Source organism: Hippopotamus amphibius, chromosome 4 (genome assembly GCF_030028045.1).
Source record: "Hippopotamus amphibius kiboko isolate mHipAmp2 chromosome 4, mHipAmp2.hap2, whole genome shotgun sequence".
NCBI classification, from domain to species: domain Eukaryota; kingdom Metazoa; phylum Chordata; class Mammalia; order Artiodactyla; family Hippopotamidae; genus Hippopotamus; species Hippopotamus amphibius.
In genome coordinates this window covers 176,965,451-176,985,403 of record NC_080189.1, presented here as the reverse complement: position 1 = coordinate 176,985,403, position 19,953 = coordinate 176,965,451, and the positions used below count along the sequence as shown (strand labels likewise).

The window sequence follows — 19,953 nt, the reverse complement described above, 5'->3', positions numbered from 1 at the left end:
GCTTGCTATTTTTTTTCAAACGCTTACCCCACAATTTATCCATCCTCCCCTTGGAAGTTATCCCACTCTGTGCTGGCTCTGGCAGTTCCGTCACTGCCTGGAAAGTTTCTAGATTCTTCCCTATAAGGGTTTGAACCTGTGTGGCCAAAATGGGGAGCAAAGTTTAGTATCCGATTTACAATTTACAAGGAAGATTCTGACAGCTGTGTGGAGGATGGATGTGGGAAGGGAGAGACCAGTTAGGAGGCTGCTGTTACGGGGGCAGATGAGGACAGATGGGACAGGAGGCCAAGTTTGAAGGAAGAACTGGTGAAACTTTTGTTGGATTGAATGGGGGAAGCAGTGAGGGGAGGGGGTATGTCAGGAAAGACCCCCAAGTTTCTGAATTTTTTGAGCAGCTGGGTGAATGTATGACTGGGGAGAAGGAGGTTGAGGGGTGAAAAGTGAGGAGTTGGGTTTGGGACGCGGACAGTCTGAGCTGACCTGTGGACCACCCGAGTGGAGGTGCTGAGTCAGGAGCTCAGAGTAGATGCTGGGGTTAAAACTATAAATATGGGAGTGGTTGGCACCTGGCTGGTGTTTGAAGCTCTGGGACTGGATACATCTTCTGGGGAGTGAGTGTGAAGAGAGACAGGTATGGGAGAGGCCACCTGAGGCCCCAGGACCTAAGAATGCTGCATTCACTTTCTTTTTTTCAAGATAACAGCTTCCTTGCCTTTCTCTATTCCCAGAGGTAAATGAAAGCTTATCTATCACTGAGGCCATATCAGATAGAAGGATCCTTGCCCCCGCCCAGAAGGATGGGAAAGCCAAACGTATCAGATACCACACTGATGGGCCATGGCCTCATGGGCCACATCCAGTATTTAAAAAGAGAAAGAAATAATATGTAACAAAGACAGTTCACATTTTAAAAATCCTGATTTCTGTATTCTCTTAACAGTCAGCATCTTGCAGTGCCATTGAATGGAAGTGTGAGCCCAGGCTCAGAGGGGAGTCTTTGAGGTGACAAGGGGAGTCTGAGTCAGTGTCAGGTCAGGGAAGGGAGGAAAGGAGAGAGAAGGTGGCTGCAGGTGGCAGGAAGGACTTTGAGCGGGGGAGGGGAGCCTGGAGGGACTGGAGTGAGTCTCTGTTCTTTGCTAAGCTTGGTAATCCCTTTCTGCTTCTCTAGGGAATCTTCAGTAAATGCTCATTCCTCATTACTGCCTGTGGGTTGGCTCTGGGGTGGGGGTTGGGGGTGGGCGGGAAATGCCGAGTTGGCCTCGGGTGAATTTGGGACAGGAGCCAAGGACACAGCAGCCCATGGCATCTGGTTTACCACATCTCTATCTAACAGAAGTACTGGAAAGCCTCCACATCCCTTATCTGATACTTGGAACTGGCTGTGTTTCAGAAATCAGAATGCTTCAGATTTTACAAAAGCCGTAATATATATATACTGTGGATTAAGTGACAATTCCAGGCAATACAGCACCCAATAATATTCCTGCAGTGAAACGTGTGGATATTCACAGTAAATAAGACAAATCACAACCATAAAGAAACCCACTTCCCCCACAGCTCAGGTTTTGCTACCAAATTAGTTTCAGCAGCAAATGACAAATAAAGAGTTGAGGTCCTGCATTTGAAAAACAGCCTCCCCTGAATTGGCTAGATAAATTGTGGTATATCCATACCTTGGCACTCCATTCAACAATTTTTTAAAAAAGGCAGCTCTGTTCATACTGTTGTGAAAGCATTGCCAAAATATATTAAGCTGAATATATATTATATCTGATAGCATCCCTGGTGTATGTATAAGATGCTGTCTTAGTCGGTTCCGGCTACTGTAATAGAATAGACTGGGTGGCTTATAAACAACAGAAATTTAATTCTCACAGTTCCGGAGGCTGGAAGTTCAAGATCAAGTTGCCAGTAGATTTGGTGTTTGATGAGAGCCCCTTTCCTGGTTCACAGAAGGTGTCTTCTTGCTCTGCCTTCACATGGCAGAAGGGGTGAGAGATCTTTCTGGGTTTCTTTTATAAGGGCACTAATCCCATTCATGAGGGCTCCACCCTCATGACCTAATCACCTCTCAGAGGCCCCAAGTTTTAACACTATCATCTCGGGGGTCAGGATTCTAACACATGAGTTTGGGAGGCACACGAACATGTAGTCCATAAAGGGTGTTCTCACTTGGAATATATATATAAATACAATAGACTTGCTGTCTCAGGGGACACATAAGAAATTGGTTCCAGTAGCCTCTGGGGAGGGAAACTGGGTACCTGGGCTAATTAATACTTCGGCTGCCGTTTCCTCTCACTGACCAGTGTGTCTGGATGTCTCGAGAACCTTCAGGGTTATTGATCATATGTTACAGTTCAGGTTCCTTAGAACTGAGGAATGGCAGCCTCAGAAGAGCTTTGGAGACTCCACCTCATTCCCGGGCAAGGGGGCTGACGCAGAGCACACCTCTGCCCCGGGCCGTGGCTACCGTGGCGTTTGTTTGTGGTGCTGTGGGTTTTCTGAAGCAGGTGGACACAGCTGGTTCCTGAAGTGTCACCCTGTCCGTGTGAGGCAGCCCTCACCCTAAGGCCCCATCAATGTTCCTGTCAGAAGCAGATGACGGGACAGTGGATTGTGGTGACCTGTGTGGCCCGCTGTCATGAAAAATAAAGAACAGGTGACAGTGTCTGGGTTCTTGGGGTGCTCCGCAGCCACTGGATTTTGGAACAATGTGTCCAGGGAGCTCGTGACTATAGGTATTAAAGAGGGGAGAATTCATCCTGAATGTCGTATAAAAAGCTGCTCCCTAATCTCTCCCTTGCTGAGAATTGTATTTCCCTTTTCCATCACTCCTGGGGTCCAGGGTGGGCCTGAAGCCAACTTTGTGTTCCCAGGTCTTGTGCACGTCTCATGGCCTCTTCAGTTGAGTAAGTCCTGCCCTTCATCCTTAAGAGGAGTAAGTAAAGGGCTGGAGAAGGCTGGGGGCGTGGCTGGGGACACTCCTCGTAGAAGCCATGGCTCTGAGGTCAAGGCAACCCCAGGCAGTGTTCCAATCGGTTCTTCCATCTGGGCCAAGGCGCCCTGCCTCTAAAATCCAGTAACAGTGGTCTTCTCCTGGTTGGCAACAGGATATGGTAGAAAGAAGATGGACTTTGACATCGGGTGGTCCTGGAATCTGGCTTCTCTGGTGACCTCTCCTCACTGAGCTTCTCTTATCTGGGAGAGTGAAACCCACGTCTCCCAAAGAATCAGGAGACCTCCATCAGGTCTGCACCAATGTGGCTTAACAAGCACTTAGCAAAGGAGGGGCTGTTATTATCATTATCTTTTTATTAAACTCCTTGAAATATTTTTAAGATATAAAAGTATTCCTCCATAGACTTTTCTGAAACCTTAGGCATTTGCTTATCTGCCAATAGATGACAAACAAGAAACACTAGTGAAGGCTCAGAAAGAGCCTGGCAGGCCCAGTCCAAAGGTCTGGCGTTGTGCGTGAACATAGGCGATAGTGGCCATGACTGAGCAGATGGTGATCACAGCACCTTTGTACGACAGGCAAGCTGTTCCTGGTTCACCTTGTGGGATTTAATGTATCTTGGGCTGTGGCCTCTTGCACTCGGACTTTGAGTTGCTCTGCACAGAACAGGACAGAGAAACCCTGCTCCACTGTGCCTTCCACTCTCAAGGGAGTCCTGATTGAAAAGAGGGTGGTATCATCTCTCCAATTAAGCAAGCGACAGTCTCCAGTGGCTTTTGGGAAGAACCGCTATTATTAAGTCTTCCCCCCAGGAAAGATGATGAAGTTCTGCCTGGCGGGTCAGGGAGGAACCGCCATTAGCTTATGTCCCCTTCTTTCACCAGAGAAAAACAAGACAACATGAGCAGTGCCTATTCCCAGCTCCCAAGTTTCTGTGTCACCCTCTCCAGCAGTCAGAGAAGGTCAAAGGCCACCATTTCCTGGAAGAGATGTTGGCCTGCCCCCTGCCCCTCCCGAGAGTGAATGGGCTCCTTGTTCTCTGATTTAGAATGAACGGGTCTGTGGGTGGCAAAGGCACATTGTCTTCGGCCTTGGCAGGGAGAATTATGGATGCTTTGGAAAATAATGCCTTCGCCTCTTCTTGGACACTGTTACGGGCCGTTCCGCTGCGCAGCCTCTCAGTAGCTGGGGGTCATCGTGGAGGCAGTTGGCTTGGAATCTCAGGTTCCAGCTGGGAGGGCATCAGACCTAACTCCTTCCGTTGGCTGGGATTGGTGCAGGGGACTCTGGGAATCGGGTCGGGACTGCACTGTTGGCCATGCCCGCGTTGGAGGCATCTGTCTCTGCACCACGTGGAGGAGCCAGGGAAGAGCGCTGGAGACCTTCCAGTCCCCTGGTTTTCAACTGGGAGATTTTATTCCCCAGGGAACATCTGGTCATCACAGTTGGGAGAGAGATGCTACTGTCATCTGGTGGGTAGAGGCCAGCAGCTCGTGTGTCCGGTGCATAGGACAGCCCCCACAGCAAACAGTGGCCCTGCCCAAAACGTCAACAGTGTCGAGGCTGAGAGACCCTGCTCTAGGCCAAGGTCACCACTCCCATTTGTTAGATGGGTATTGGAAGTCCAGACGGATGAGTGACTTTCAAAAGTTCCAGGGGTTTCCAAGCAACGCCACCAGGTGGTGTGGCCTTGATCTTTAGAATGAGCTGCTTCTCCAGAAAGAGAACAAAGTTCCCAGGCAGGAGCCAGTTGCCAAGTTGAGACCTTCCGCCAAGAGTCAGTGTGCCCCATCCTTCAGACAGGCCAGCATCACGGAAGTTGTCCACAGGGAGTGTGGTGGCCGGGTTCTCGTGGGCCTGGCCCCGTTTCCCTGCAGTGAAACTCTGCACAGCTGCTCATCACGGAGGGCAGAAGCACTGGGCAGGCTTCTGCTTCATTATCTCAAAGACATAGTGACCACTCTTCAGGTCACGTGTTCCACTCTCCAAGCCACGTGGCTGTTGAGAGTGCCTGCCAAGCATGAGTGCTGGGCTGCGCCCCGGCACACTTACAGCTCATCAGAGAGCTGACTTGGGCTTCCCAGCTGCTCTCATTGCCCTAAAATGTCCCATCAGTGGCTGCAGAAGCCTTACCACTCAGAAGCTCCAGCTCTGTCACTCTACCAGCAGCTCTGTGACTTTGCCTCTTTGGCCCTTAGGAGCCCTCGGTTTCCTCACCTATAAAATGATGCTCATAATTCCTGCCTTGGCCTATGTGCAGGGGAGGAGAAATGAGAATGAAGTAAAAGAATCTGGGAAAAAAAGGGGAGTGGGGGGCTTTGAAAATAGCTCTGTCGGCACATGTGTGGCTATCTTATTTTGCTTCCCAGGAGATATGAAAACTACTCTTGGCTGCCTTTTTGGAACGCAAAGCAGAACATCTCACCTCTCATCAGCCTGGACCAGTGCCATCCAGTACACTTCCTGTGATGATGTAAATGATCTATATCTGCACTGTCCAATATGGTAGCCATTAGCTACATGTGAATATTGAGCACCTAAAATACGGCTAGTACAAATGGGCAACTGAACTTTTAACTTAATTTACTGACATGTAGGTAGTCACATGTGGCTAGTGGCTACTTTATCAGAGCACAGCCAGGGACCATCTGTATGGATTTCTTTTCTTCTTAATACTGTGGTTTTGCCCCAAAGCCACAGACATTGCAGGTTTCTTCCTTTTTTAACAAAGACCAACTGAACAGCAGTGATCTTTCTCAGCTGTGTCCCTGTCCCTTTGTAGTCACAACCTGGACAAAAATCATTCTTAGGTTAACGCAACAGGGACCTTTTAAACAGGACTTGGGCTCAGTCCAGAGAATTAGCAAAGGGTGGTTCTGGGAAGGAATCATCCAGAACATAGAAAGCACACATGAATCTCGTTGGGATGTAATTTCATGTATTTGATGCCTTAGAAGGAAGCCACGATCTTTCAGTGCTGTGGTGACCTCGTGTCTGGGGCTCCTGACATGGGAACCTGTCCTCAGAGTCAGAGACAAAGGTCCTTAAAGGAGGCGTTCCCAGGGGAGACTGGAAGGCAATGGAGGAGGGGGACAGGGAGGGAGAGGGAGCCAAGGGAGAGTCCAGGAGGCCTGAGCCTGAGCCTGCGGGGGGCTCTGGAGGGTTAGTGATACCTCACCGTTGTCCCCAGCCAGTGGCAAAGGCTGGGCTGTCCCACCTGGTACCTGTCACCGGTTGAGGACTCTCTGGGCTTTGGCAGAGTAAATCTCCAGGTTCTCTGCCTGTGCTCGGCCATTCCAGCAGCCCAGGGCAGTCTTCTAAAGAAAGGACAGGTGCCCAGGAAAGTCAGGGTAGCTGCACACCCCCTGCACCCCAGCGCAGGTGGGAAGCAGCTCCCACCTTACCTCACACACCTCCACAGCCAAGTCTGGGCGGGGCGGCTGCAGCCGCTGATGTACAAATGCCCGACAAATAAAAAGACCCCAAGATGTACCGGGGGTGGGGGGGAGTGAGAGGAAGGAGGGGCCGGGGGCTCTCTTGTGTGCTTAGAACTGTCAGAGGAGGAAGGGAACAGAGCCGCCTGTGCCACTGCTAAGCTGAGGCTAAGGCTTTCATCAGAGAGGGAGCCAGAAGGATCTTGGAGCCTGATCCCAAAGTGGCCTTAGGAGTCAGCCTGCTCTACTGAAGGACAGTTAGCGGAGGCAGCTCCTGGGGATGTCAGTCCTAAATCCGAGCCAATCCCATGGCCTCTACTCACAGGCCCTAGACTTGACTTGAAGAACCACCTGACGTGTCACGGTGGTAACCCTGCCCTTCGCCATTTGCCCTTGCAGCAGGACTCCAGACAACACCTAGCATATCACCACAATAGATGCTCCCACCAGCCTCCCAGGGAATGTTGTCACCCCTTCGACTGACCATTTGACAGGTGTGGTGCGGCCAAGTCAAGACTGTCACTGGTAAACAGAGCCCCGTGTCACATGTCTAGTACCTCCCTACCAGGGCATTGGTGTGACATTTGGAGTAAAGGGATCTTCTAAAATATAAAGTGGAAGGAGTAGACGTTTACTTGTAAAATGCAAATTTGGGGTATAATTTTAGGGAACTCTCAGATCAGTTCTCTAAGCTTGTCTAAGAAGCTCAGGTAAAGGCCACCGGAAGTTAGGGAGGGATGGACACCCTTGTTCTGTAAAAGGCCAGAGAGTAGAGCGCTTAGGCTTTGTGGGCCTGACAGTCTCTGCTGCAGCCACTCAACTCCGCCAATGCAGCAAGAAAGCAGCCATGACAATATGTACACACATGGGTGTGTCTATGTTTCAATAAAACTTTATTTACAAAAGCAGGTGGTGGGCCAGGTTTGGCCTGTGGGCCAGCGTCTGGTGACCCCTGGTCTGAGTTGATCCTAAACCCCTCTTCACACTGACAACAGCTGTTTGGACCGAGCAGAGTCTACTTGACTGGGCAGTCATGAGACCCCATCATCTCAGTGCCCTCTGGAAGGGGAGAAAGTGATCCAACTGTATTGAGTATCAGCGAGGTCCTGGGGCTCTGCTGGGCACTTACCATAAACCACTGGGAGCGTGTTCATGTCCCAAGGTCATGAGGTCCCAAGCCTCTCACAAAGATGAGCCCATTGTTCGCAGTCAACCTATATTGGCTCTTCGTGTTTGGGGAATTCTTATTTTTTGTTTTGTAGTTTCCTGCCGTTTGTACCGAAGGCATACACACAGTATCTCGGTGAGGCAGGAATCAAGTGTGCATTTAGCTGATGGTTACTGAATTAGTGTCCGTTCTCCAGCAGACTGTATCACAAGGGCAGAGTCCCTGTCTGTTTCTGCTGACCTTTCTCCCCCCAGCACTTAGCAAAGTGCATGGCATGTCATAGGCTCTTGGCAGATAGGTGTTGAGCGGGTGAGTGGACTTGCCCTTGAATGATGAAGAGTCAGGGCAGTGAGGGTGGACTCAAGTGGTCCCCCAGAGCTTCCCCCCATCACTCCATCTTGTCACGTCTGGGCAGCGCTGTGCTGTTCTAAGCTGGCGGATGTGGCCCTCCGGTCAGCAGTGCATCGGCAGCCCTGGGTGGGCACTGAAGGCTCGGCAGATCTGGGGAGGGGCCCCAGGGCAGGGCACAGAGATGGGGGCGCTGCAGCTCCTGAAAGACAGCCGTGCTGCTGAGTACAAGTCCCAGCCTTGAGGAGCCTCACAAAGAGGGCTGTCTGGGCGAAGAACAAGGGGGGACGTGTTCTGCAGTCACCACCAGAGGCATCATTAATTGTCCCAGGCAGCGGCCTGCTGTTCTTGGCTCCGGCCCGGCCTCCACCCAGGCCTCTCCCTGGCATCGGGAAACGCCGGGGCTGCCCCCACCATACAGACTTCAGTCCAATTCATAATTTTCCTTTTCTAATTCAGCACAAGAATAACAGGGACAATTATTAACAATGTATTGGGTTGGGTTTTTTAATGTCCCCCTCAGGAGCCGAGCCTGACAACTGTGTCCTTTCCAGATAAGCAGCCACACTGCCACCACGCTGGGCTGCGTGCCCGGGACGCCAGGCAGAAATCAATCAATCAAAGGCATGAGCATCCCGTGGAGCTGGGGACCCAGCTGGGAATCGCAGATGGAAGGGCCCGGAGCCCCTCACCAGAGCTGCAGCGGGGTGGTCCCATCTCCAGGGGGGAGGCAGAGGCTTGGGACACCAGCTGCCGGTTCCCCGTTCCTTCCCTTGCTGTCCTAGGCCAACCCAGATAGGACCTTTCCATAGGGCTGTCCCCTCTCCCCAACCCTATAGGGCTCAGTCAAAATATCGCTTCCTCAAAGAGGCTTCCCAAAGCTCAAGGTGACATTGATCTTCCCTTTCCACACCCCACATTGTTTTGTTTTGCTTTAATTTTATTTATTTTTTGGCTGTGTTGGGTCTTTGTTGCTGTGCACAGGCTTTCTCCAGTTGAGGCAAGTGGTGGCTGTTCTTTGTTGGGCGCATGAGCTTCTTATTGCGGTGGCTTTTCTTGTTGCGGAGCACAGGCTCTAGGTGCATGGGCTTCAGTAATTGCAGCACATGGGCTCAGTAGTTGTGGCTCACGGGCTTCGTTGCTGCGCAGCATGTGGGATCTTCCCTGAGCAGGGATCAAACCCATGTCCCCTACATTGGCAGGTGGATTCTTAACCGTTGCGCCACCAGGGAAGCCCCCACACCCAGCATTTTCCCCGCTGGAGTTGCTGGCTCGCTGGTTTTTTGTCTGTGTAGCAGTTACGGGTTGGCCCTGAAGCCAGATGTCTGGGTTCAAATCCCAGCTCCACCACCCAGCCAAGTGAAGTTGGGCATCTTCACGTGACTGTTTAGTGTGTCTCAGTTTCTGCCTCTGGTCCAGCCCTGTCTTCACTCCCTGGGTAAGCCCTCAACCTCCTCGCCCTGCACTCACTTCATCATACACACTGAGCAAACCCGGCTGCTTCCCCCACCCGCCACCCGCCGTGGCTAAAGGCACCTGGGCAAAATGGCCAACCTTGAACTGGACTTGTTTTCACATCACTGGCCCTTCAAGTTCCTTCTTTCCCCAGACCAGTCACTCACCTGCCTTCCTAGAAAACCAGCTCACACCTTCTCTGCTTCCCTCGAAGGCCCATCCCCTCCCCCATCCTACTCTCAACCGCTGGCCTGGCGTCCCTCTTCACTGAGACAATTGACACCATCCAAAGGCAGCTTCCACTGACTCCCACCTGTCATCCCCCCACCTTTCCTTCACAGCACTGCTCTCCCCACCTGTGCACGGCTGCCCCCTCTCCTGGGTCACGCCCACCAGCCCTCCCCTACAACACACACACACACAACACACACACACATGCTGCATCTCCCACCTTAGAATGCTACCACTTCTCCCCCCAGCTATGGCTCCATGTTGCTGTTCCCTTTTGCAACAAAACTCCACCACCAAGCTGTGCAAACTGGCTGTTTCCAGTTCCTCTTCCCACATTCTCTCCTAAATGGCCCCAGTCAAGCTTCCTCCAGCGCTCCCGCAAAACCACCACTGGGATGGCCCACAGCGACCGCCATGCTGCTCCACCCAGTGGCTGGCTCTCAGCCTTGCGGCGTGTGTCCATCAGCCGCAGTGGACACAGCTGACCTCCCCCTCCTCCCTGACGTCCTTCCCTGACTCGGCCGCAGGACTCCACATCGCCTTGGTGCCTTTCCCCGCTGGCCTCTCCCCCGAGCCTCCTTTGCTGCCTCCTGCTCTGTTCCTTGGCCTCTTCACGTGGAGCCCCCCAGGGCTCAGGCCTGGACCCTCCCCTCCGCTCTGTCCACGCTCCCTCACTTGATGGTCTCATCCCGTCTCAGGACTGGGAGCGGACAACTCCCAAGCTGAAGCCTCCAGCAGAGCCCTTGCTTCTGAACTCAGACTCTAGATCCCGCTGCTCGGTGGCCATCTCCCTTGGGTGTGTGGTGGGGATTTCAGGCTTCACTCCCGACCTCCACACCCAGCAAGCTTGTCCTGCCCCAGCCTTCCCCGTGATGGCATCTCCGTCCTTCTGCTTGCTCAGCCCCACATCCTTCGAGTCATCCTTAACTTGTCTCTGTCTCTCACACCCACATCCCAGCTTTCAGGAACTCTACCTCCCAAACATACCCAGAATCTACCTTTTCTCACCATCTCCACTGCTGACACCCATCTGAGCCACTGTCAGCTCTCTCCTGGGCTATTGGCAGTATCCTCCCAGCTTCCCACACTGGCCCACCCTGCCACACACACACACACACACACACACACACACACACACAGTCTCTAGTCTACTCTAAACACAAGATGATTGAGCCAATGTGTAAGTCAGACTTCACCACCCCTCTCTCCAGACCCCCCATTGGCACCTCATTTTTCAGCGTAAAAGCCCAAACCCTTCTCTGGCCTCCAGACCCTGAGCCATCTCGTCTCCTTCTGTCCTTCCCTTGCGCACATCATACCAACATGCCAGGCCCGCAGTGACCTCAGGGCCTTTGCTTTGACTCTTCCCTCAGGTACCTGCATGATGAATTCGCTTACCAAATCCCAGTCTTGGCTCAAAAGTCACCCCTGGAGGCCACCCGCTTCACATTGCAACCCACCCACCCTGCACTCTGGCACCCTCAGCCCCCCCAAACCTGCTCTGTTTGGGGGGAAAGAAGGACACGGCAGGGTCCATGAGGAAACGAGGACTGCCTGTTTCCATGCCTCTCCTTCAACAGCAAGGAGACGGCTCTGGAAGCGCCCAGCAGACTCTTCCCCTTGTGTCATTGGCCAGAACTGCATGGCATGCCCACCTCCGACCCCGTTAGGGGCAGAAGGGCTGGAACAACCAGGCCTGGCTGAGACCACTGACACCCCACTTCCTGGGCTGGTCCCACCTGCCCAAAGCCTGGGCCCTGTAGGGGGGTCAGGGGCACAGGAGGAGACCTGGGGTTCTGGAGGGAGAAGGGGAAGGATGTGGTAGGCAGTCGAGGGGTGTCTGCTGTGAACTCTCTGATCTCATGTTCCATGGAATCCTTGCACCAGCCCTGTGGAGGGGGTGCTGTTGCTCTCTCCAGTTTATAGTGGAAGAAAGTGAGATTAAATCTAAACGATTAAATGATTTTCCCAGGGTCGGAATCTGGAATTTAACCCCAGATCCTTCCAACTGCATTCAAGAGCCGGTGCTGATGGCCACTGTGCTCAACTGGGGGAGGTACCCCAGAGGGGAGGGAGGTGAGCGTAACAACCAGGCGAGCGTCCCCAGGAGTCGGGGAGAGGCAGGTGCAGAGGAGGTCGGGGCACTCGGGCACAACGGCCTGCCGCGGAGGGCCTAGCTGTGGAGCAGAGGGCGTGCTGACCCCAGGCTGGGGCCTGAGCCTGGGGGGAGGGCGCTGCTCCTGGTGAGGAGGGCAGGGCAGGGAGGGGGCAGCTCACTGATGGATGCTTCCAGCACAGAAGGTGGGGATTGGAGAGATGCTGCACACAGGTGGCAGTGGACAAGAAGAAGCCCAGGGCAGAGAGGATGTTTGGGGGGCCACTGGTACAGCAGTGAGGGGAGGGCCAGGGGCCCTGGGCAGCCCTCCCTGTGAAGCCCAGCGAGGCGGCCAGACTGCTTGGCCCTTGTGGTCCCAGCCCCTCTGGAGCCCTGGTGGCCAACTGAGGTCTGTCTTCTGACAGAGTCCCTCACCAGAGGCTGGCCAAGGCCGCCTGTGCGTCCATAGACCAACAGTCTCCACCTACAGCAGGGGAAAGCCAGGAACGCTCAGCCCCAGCAGCCCCCACGGCCCAGCTGGCAGCAGCAGGAAGGGGACTCCTGGGCCGGGTTTGGGAGGCAGTGGAGACCAGCGACAGGCTTGCAGGAGGGGTGGTGCGTGAGACAGAACAGCCTCCGCGCAGGCCCAGTGCAGCACTGCTTCTCCGGAGCACTGCCCCCTGCCCACCCCGGGCTGGAGGCCGGGGACCCGCCTTCAGGCTGTGGTGTCCAACCTGCAGGGTGCAGAGGGAGGGCCCCTGGGTTCTGGAAAAGGTAGGTTGCCGCGGCACCCCCAGGAGCAGGGAATTCACATCTTCTGCTAGCTGTTACCAGGCTGCCGGGGGCTTCCTGCTGTGGGAACCTCGGGTCTTGGGTAGGAATGGGGAAGACTTAGGACCAGGGGGTCTCTGTGCTGCACCCGAAGCCAGAGCCCCATTGGCAGAGGAGGGGCGGAGGGGCCCCCCCAAGCTGAGGTGCAGACGCTCACTGGAACAACCCAAAGGAGACTTCTTTCTCTCTAGAAATGGGGGCTGATTTCAGGGGTTTGTACCAGCTTGTGCCTGTGGCTTAAAGTCCAGCCACACACTCTGGTGCCTTAGCTTAGGAAATGAGAAGGGCCCCAGCCCGAGCTGGCCCAGGCGGGCGGGTGGACGCCCCTGGCACAGGCCTCCCCGTGGAGGCCCTGTGCCCATGAATGGAGAGCAGCGGCCTGCGTTGGTCCCTTGTGTCCCGGAGACAATGGGCTCTGTGTGGGGGCGGGGCGTGAGGGGGAGGGCCACCGCCCAGCCTCCCCCCGGGTGGACTCTGGGTCTGTGTCAAGCAGCCCGACAGAGGTGGGGCTGGGGACCCGGAGGCAGCGAAGGGAACGGGCCGTCAGCCTGGGAAGGAGCTTCTGAGAACCCAGGTCCTGCATGGTCCTCGGGGGCGGCACATAAAGCAGGGCTGGGGGACCCGAGGCCCAGGCCTACCCCTCCCCTCCTCCCGGCCTCCGTGTCCTCCTCTGTCTGAAGGGTCTGGGGGCCAGGTTCTGCCACTGCACAAATGTTTTATCGACGTTCCTGGACCCCCTGCTGTCCTCCTGAGCCAGGTAAAACCAGTGGGGGTTTTAGGTGAGCAGGCGAAGTAAGGGCGAGAGTAAACATCCTCTTAAATGCTCTTCCAACACTCCATCAACTTGCCGTGTGTGCACGATTCCTAGACATGCTGGACAGAGTCTGCAAGACCCTCCACGTGGGCGGGAGGGCGTGGAAGCGACACGGAGCCCACCCGCCCTGAGGGCCAAAGGTGCCCCAAGACTGTCCCTTGGATCAGGGCTGTGTGGCCCCCTTCGCATTTGCTCCCAAAGCCCAGTGCAGCGCCTGAGACCCAAGGATGGCGTGTCCCTAGCCATGTCGTGAGGCCTGGGCCAGCTTCTGACCTCAGCATCCACAGCAAAGGCCTAGTGTGTCCACTGTGGTTTGGGACATGGGTAAAGGAGACCGGTCTCTGCAGTTCAGGGGACCCTCAACAAGCCCGTGCTCAGTGGCTGTGATCCGCCCGGTGGGCTGGGAGCTGAGCCGCGAGGGGCAGGAAGCAGAGCGGCAGCTGTCTGTGTGGACACACCTCCTCACCTGGCTGTGACCAAGGCCAGCTCCTGGGCATCAGTTGGGAAGTCACTCGGGCAGCCTGGCATGAGTCACCAGACTGTGAAAGTTAGAGACGTCTAAGGATGCCCCGCGGTGTCACCGGCAGGGCCTGGCACTCAGACTGCGCTCAAGAGATGTGGAGCCACGTGAGTGAGAGGTTGGCCTCCGCGGGTGGCCACATGCTGGTCCAGAGACCGAGCCAGGGATAAATCACAGCCTCCATTTCACCATGGAAGCGTCAGGTTAAAACAACACGGCTCTCACGCCCTTCTAAGAATCCTTGAAAAATATCTTGCAAAACTAAGGTTGCTACCACCCGACTTGCTGTTCCTTTGATTCATTCCTGCTCCATTCGGGTCCCTCCTGTCAATCAAACACCTCCAGGGCACAGCCGGCTCTGAAGAAGACATGAGAGCGGCAGGTCCAGGGTCAAAGGTAAACATGCGCTGAGTTGGCCATGAGGGCTGTCACACCTGGTTCCAGTCCTGGCAGGTCCCTGGCTATGTGGCCTCCGTGTCCCCACTGTAGAAGGGGGACTAGTAGCGGCCTCAGAGTTGGTGCTCCGCAAATGACAGTGCTACTCCTGGTGCCCTCGAGAACGCTGTCTGCATTGTCCCTCTGGATAGTCACAAATACCCTGGTGAGGAACGTAGGGGAGGTGCTTGTCCCCAGGAGCAGCTGACCTCGCGGTTCCTCCGTGACACCGGACCTCAGGCAGGTCCACACGCCCCAAAAGAAATCTCCTCGGTCTGCTGAGCCCCCGTGATGCCCGTTCAGAAGGGGACATCTGAAGAGACCCCCCCACACACACACACTGCTTCTTTTCCAGACACCTGTGGGGGCTTCGTGGCCTCTTCTCCATTTCTTTTCTAGCACTTGCCACAATCTATAATTATTTATTTGTGGGTGAAATTACTTGTGTGCTGTTGGCTCTCTCTCCTTTTCAGGAAGTTCCCTTGGGGAGAGGCCTCATCTGTCTTGCTTACTCTCAGCCCCATTTCCCTGATGTTCTGAGTAGGCTGGACCTGGGGTGGGTGGGGGCCTTTCCCTTCCAGGACTGATATGTGGAAACTCTCTCCATGCAGTAAGCTAGGCAGCCGTAGAGCTCACCTCCTGTGTTGTTTTGTTTTGTTTTGTTTTGTTTTGTTTTTTGGCCACACCATGCAGCTTGTGGGATCTTAGTTCCCTGATCAGGGATTGAACCCAAGCCACGGCAGTGAAAGCCCAAAACCCTAACCACTAGGCAACCAGGGAACACCCACCTCCTTTGTTTCTTTTGTTGCCTTGATGTCCACTGGTCTGAAAACTATTGTTTTGTATATTTGGTGTATTTTCTAGATGTTTCTGGGCAGGGCAGTGGGTAGTGGTGCCAGATTTGGCCCTTGTTGCTCTGTCTTGGCCAGAAGCAGAAGTCCCGAGTATGAGCTTTTAATGATGCACTTCTTGACTGAAAAGACAGCAGCTCCTTTGATAAAGCAAAACAGCCCGTGTCGTTCTAAATCGCTCTCTGGTTGCCAGTCTCATTATCTTTACAGGCATCAGGAGTGTTTAATGGATACAGCAGACAAAGCCTCATTGAGTCCCAGGAGAGAGGGCGTCGTGACCCCTGAGATATCATGACAGCTCATGCCTTTCTGTCGTGTTTGCAGAATCTTGGCTGGGAGCGAGGGGGAGTGACAGAGGCGCACTCTGGCAGCCCCGTGTCTGGGACATCACATTCTGGTGGCCTCAGCCTCCTCCGTCTGACCACCTGCCTCTCACAAGGCAATCACCCTCCCCCTTGAAGCCTGGTGCCAAGTGGCTTCCTCTCCTCAGCCACAAATGACCTTCACCTTGCACATCAGCATCTCCTGTGTCTCTTCTCCTGTTGGAGCCTGCTGACTCCTTGAACAAGGTGATCAGGTCTTGGGCAGCTGGCATGAGACCCGGGAGGGGCACAGTTTACACCTAATTCATCTTTGTACTCCCAGCTCCTAGCACAGTGCCAGGCACAGAGGGTGCTTGAATGAATGAATGAATGAGTGAGAATCTTCATGATTCTATCTCCTCGAATATGAACCATCAGTCTGCCCACAGGGTAAAGGGTCTTATCACATCTGGAAAGCAGTACTGGCCACGCCCTGTGGGAGGGAAGTTCAGGAAGGGGCAGGCCTGGCCTGCAGCCTAAAGATCAGGGGTCCTAATCCTGGCTCCTCAACAAGCTGCTTGACCCTAAGCCTCAGTATTTATTCTCTTTTCTGAAATGACACCTCCTAGGCTTCCTCCAACTCCAACATCCCCTGAGCTTTTCTAATGTAAAAAGAATGAGTCAGGCAAGGATAAAGAAGGGTGCATTCTTTGAGCACAATAGCTGTTTTCTTGGCAAAATCCAAGATTGACGCCTTGGACTATTTCACAAAACACCTCCCTCTTTTCATATCTGGTAGTATTTTTGCTTGGGGTAGTTTCCTCACATGCAAATGGTGAGCAGTACACTGCTGAGTATTAGAAGGGGACCCTCTGAAGAAGGACCCTCTAGAACAAATCTCCCTGTTTTCAGTATCAAATGTGTTCGAAAAGAGTCAGCAGGAAGGAAATTCCCACCTCATTAACAGCGAATGTAAAGAAAAGACCACTAAGAGAGGCCCTCTGAAATTTGGCATCTCATTCCAAATGAAGTTTAGAATCAACCCCTTCTTCTGTTTCAAGTTGATGGAATTTCTCACCAGGGACCCTGGTGGCATTTTGGAGGGACAGGTCTACCTTGTGTGGGAATATCCGGGTCACTGTTGTCAACATCCATAGCTGCTGGGCGACCAAAGACAGCCCCCCCCCCCCAGATTTCCAAGTGCCCCCTGGAGGGGTGCTGCCCGTGGCTGAGACCACGCATTGGGAGATGAGTGCCCCGGCCATGGGAGTGTTGGGTAAATTGTGGGCCACTTGTGTGAGGGTCCCCATGGGCTGCAGGCTCGGCCCTGGGGACTCGCCCAGATGTGTCACAGCCTCGGTAGAACTGACAAAAAACAAAACTGCTTCCCTTTACAGTGAAAATGCAAACCCTTTGGGGTCGGGACCCCATATCTTGTTGCTCTTCTGATTCTCCAGCAGTGACCACTGCTGCGGGGAAGATCTGTGCCCACTCACCTGGGACGACTCAGCCAAGCCAGGGACACCCCAAGATGAACAATTGGGGGGGGAGGACTTTGTGTTTGATTTTTCACAGATAAAGCACTGAAGAAGCTCATCATGGGGAAAACAAGAATCCTTTTGGATCGCCTCTCCCTTATTCTAGAGTTTATTCCTCTTTGGAATTCTGTATTCTCTCTCTTTTCAGTGTTGGGGTTTTCACCTGGGCTGAGAGCAGTCACCTGGCTCGGTGACATCCTTGCCCCAGTCATTTCTTAGGATGCATTTCTTTCTTTGTTTTTAAATTAATTACTTTATTTATTTTTGGCTGCATTGGATCTTCGTTGCTGTGTGCAGCGGGCTTTCTCTAGTTGCAGTGAGCGGAGGCTACTCTTCATTTGCGGTGCTCAGGCTTCTCATTGTGGTGGCTTCTCTTGTTGCACAGCTCGGGCTCTAGATGCACGGGCTTCAGTAGTTGTGGCGTGTGGGCTCAGTAGTTATGGCTCACAGGCTCTAGCGCGCAGGCTCAGTAGTTGTGGCGCATGGTAGCTTTGTTGCTCTGTGGCATGTGGGATCTTCTGGGACCCGGGATCTAACCTGTGTCCCCTGTATTGGCAGGTGAATTCTTATCCAACAGGGAAGTCCAGGATGCATTTCTGAATTTGCTTGGTCTCCACCGCTGAGGACCTCGCATGTGTTAATGCGGCTTTAGCACCTCTTCCCGAGGAAGCACATAAAGGCTTCCTGGATCTCCTAATCCAGCTGCAACACTGCCACAATTTGCTAACAATTCAGTAACCTGTAACCACTCCCTTTTCTCCATCTTTCCTTGTTCTGAACAGGAGTGTACAAGAGTACAAGCGCTTGGGGAAAACAGCATGGCAATTCCTGACAAAGTTAATCATACACAAACTATAGGACCCAGCGATCCCACTCCTAGCTATTTATCCAAGAGAAACACGAACACATGTCTGTATCAAGAAAGTATGCATATACCGTGTTCACAAATGTTTATAGCAGCTATGTTCACAAAAGTCAAAACCTGGAAACAGGCTAGGTCTCTATTAGCAGGTGAACAGGATAAACAAATGGAGGTATATACATATAATGGAATACTACTGAGCTATAAAAGGAAGGAACTACTGAAATATGCAACGATGTGGGTGAATCACAAAAACACTGCTATATAAAGCAAGCAGAAAAAAAAAACACACACTGCATGATTCCATTTATGTGAATTTCAAGAACAAGCAAATCTAATCTGTGAGTTTAGAAAGCAAAATGGTGGTTGCCTCCAGGGTAGGGGTTGACTAGAAGGAGCCACAGGGAAGCTTTCTGGGGTGATGGAAATATTCTATGTCATGATAGAGGTGTGACTTGCACTGGTATACGCATTTGTCAAAGCTGATCAGATGGTACACTTAAGATGGGTGCATTTCACTATATGTAAATTACACCTTAATAATTATAACAATAACATCATAAATAATAGTACTATAATAATGAAGCCACCCATGGTATGCTTTGGGAAATCTGTCACATTCCCCACGTACTGCTGCACCCTTCAAGGTGCCTATTATTAAGTCTGGGGCATAGCTTTGATTCTTTTGCATACATTCACGTCTTGAAGAGCTGCCCCAAACTAGTCATGTCTGTATGTCTGTCTGTCTGTCCGTCTGTCCCTCCCTCACCACTCCCCTGTCTCTCTCTCCCTCCCTCTCCCTCTCCCTTTTCCCCCCACTTTCGTTCCTTTTGAAATGCCAGGTTGGGTGTAGGTCTTCCAGAGCCTCTGGGATAAGGCTGTGTGATGTCTCCGCTCTTCTCAGAGCAGAGCAAACTGGCTTTGTTTCGAGCCCTGTCTACACCTGTGGGGGGGGGGTCCACCCACCCAGCCCATGCTAAGGGGGAGGACAGGTTCACCCCAAGGACTCCATGCACTGAACAATGACAAGGGGGTCCTGCAGCACCCACGCCCCATGCTTTCCATACTGTGGCCACCCCGGGCAGGCTGAGACCGCTGCTGATACCCACCACATGGACCAAACCCAAGAGGGGAGAAAGCGTGTCTCTTGCAAAAAATTAGCTTAAGAAGCTGATGTTGACAGGCCTCCCCCCATCCTCTCCCTGCCCCAGTGTGCTCTGTGAGCCCTGCTCCCGCTCCCACCTTCAGAGGAAGCAGATTTAATGCCCCAACTGAGAGGATGAGAGGCTCTGTTATTTTTCATGGGAAATTAAACCCGACCCTGCTGTCAGTTAGCTCAGGCCAAGGGAGGATGGATGGCCCCGGGGTGGGGTGCTTGACCCCAGCTCCGAGCACGTCGCCTGGCTGGAGGCCAACCATGATGTCACCTGCCGCTGGGTGGGGGTGGGGACGGCAAGACAGGTTGGAGAGCCTTCATGTGGGTGATGGATGGTGGTGACGTCAGCCTAGGTGTCACCCACAGTGGCCAGGACCCACTCATCCAGGGGACACTCAGGCGGCTCCTGTCTCTTTCAGCTCCCAACGCTACCTCGTGTCCCGCTGAAGAAAGCTGGTGGTCAGGGCTGGCGATCATCATCGCAGTATGCTGTGCCTCCCTGGTGTTTCTCACTGTGCTTGTCATCATCTGCTACAAAGCCATAAAGAGGTGAGCGCTCCCCCAGCTCTGAGCCCAGAGGGGACCCCTGCTGGGCTCAGAGCTCCTCTGTCTACCCCCGTTATGTTTTTTTTTTTAAATAATAAAAATTGTTAAGCGTTTGAAAAGCATAAAGAAAGTACAATGAACACCCATCTACTTTCACCCTGATTCAACAGTTATCAAAATGTGGCTACTATTTACTCTCTTTCCTTTTCCTTGTATCCTTTTCTTTGCTGAAGTATTTCAAGTTGATCTCACATATTATGCCTCTGTCACTTTAGGGGGGTTCAGTGAGCATCCGATGAGCGCCAATTATATGTCAGGCTCGACACAGTATAAAGCTCCCCTATCCGTAAGTCGCAGGCCCGGCTATCACGAGCTCTCTCCAGGCCTGGGAGTATGGAAATA

At 53.2% G+C, this 19,953-nt stretch overlaps 1 protein-coding gene across 3 annotated transcripts in view; it reads left to right on the top strand.

Moving 5' to 3' along the window:
* PRIMA1 (proline rich membrane anchor 1) overlaps nt 1-19,953 on the top strand; it is a 63,586-nt gene that overhangs the window by 27,998 nt on the left and 15,635 nt on the right. For all 3 annotated transcript variants that reach the window (XM_057730199.1, XM_057730198.1, XM_057730200.1), the window contains exon 4: nt 19,425-19,554. In XM_057730199.1, coding sequence (XP_057586182.1) covers nt 19,425-19,554 — 130 coding nt within the window. The remainder of the gene's footprint in view (nt 1-19,424; nt 19,555-19,953) is intronic.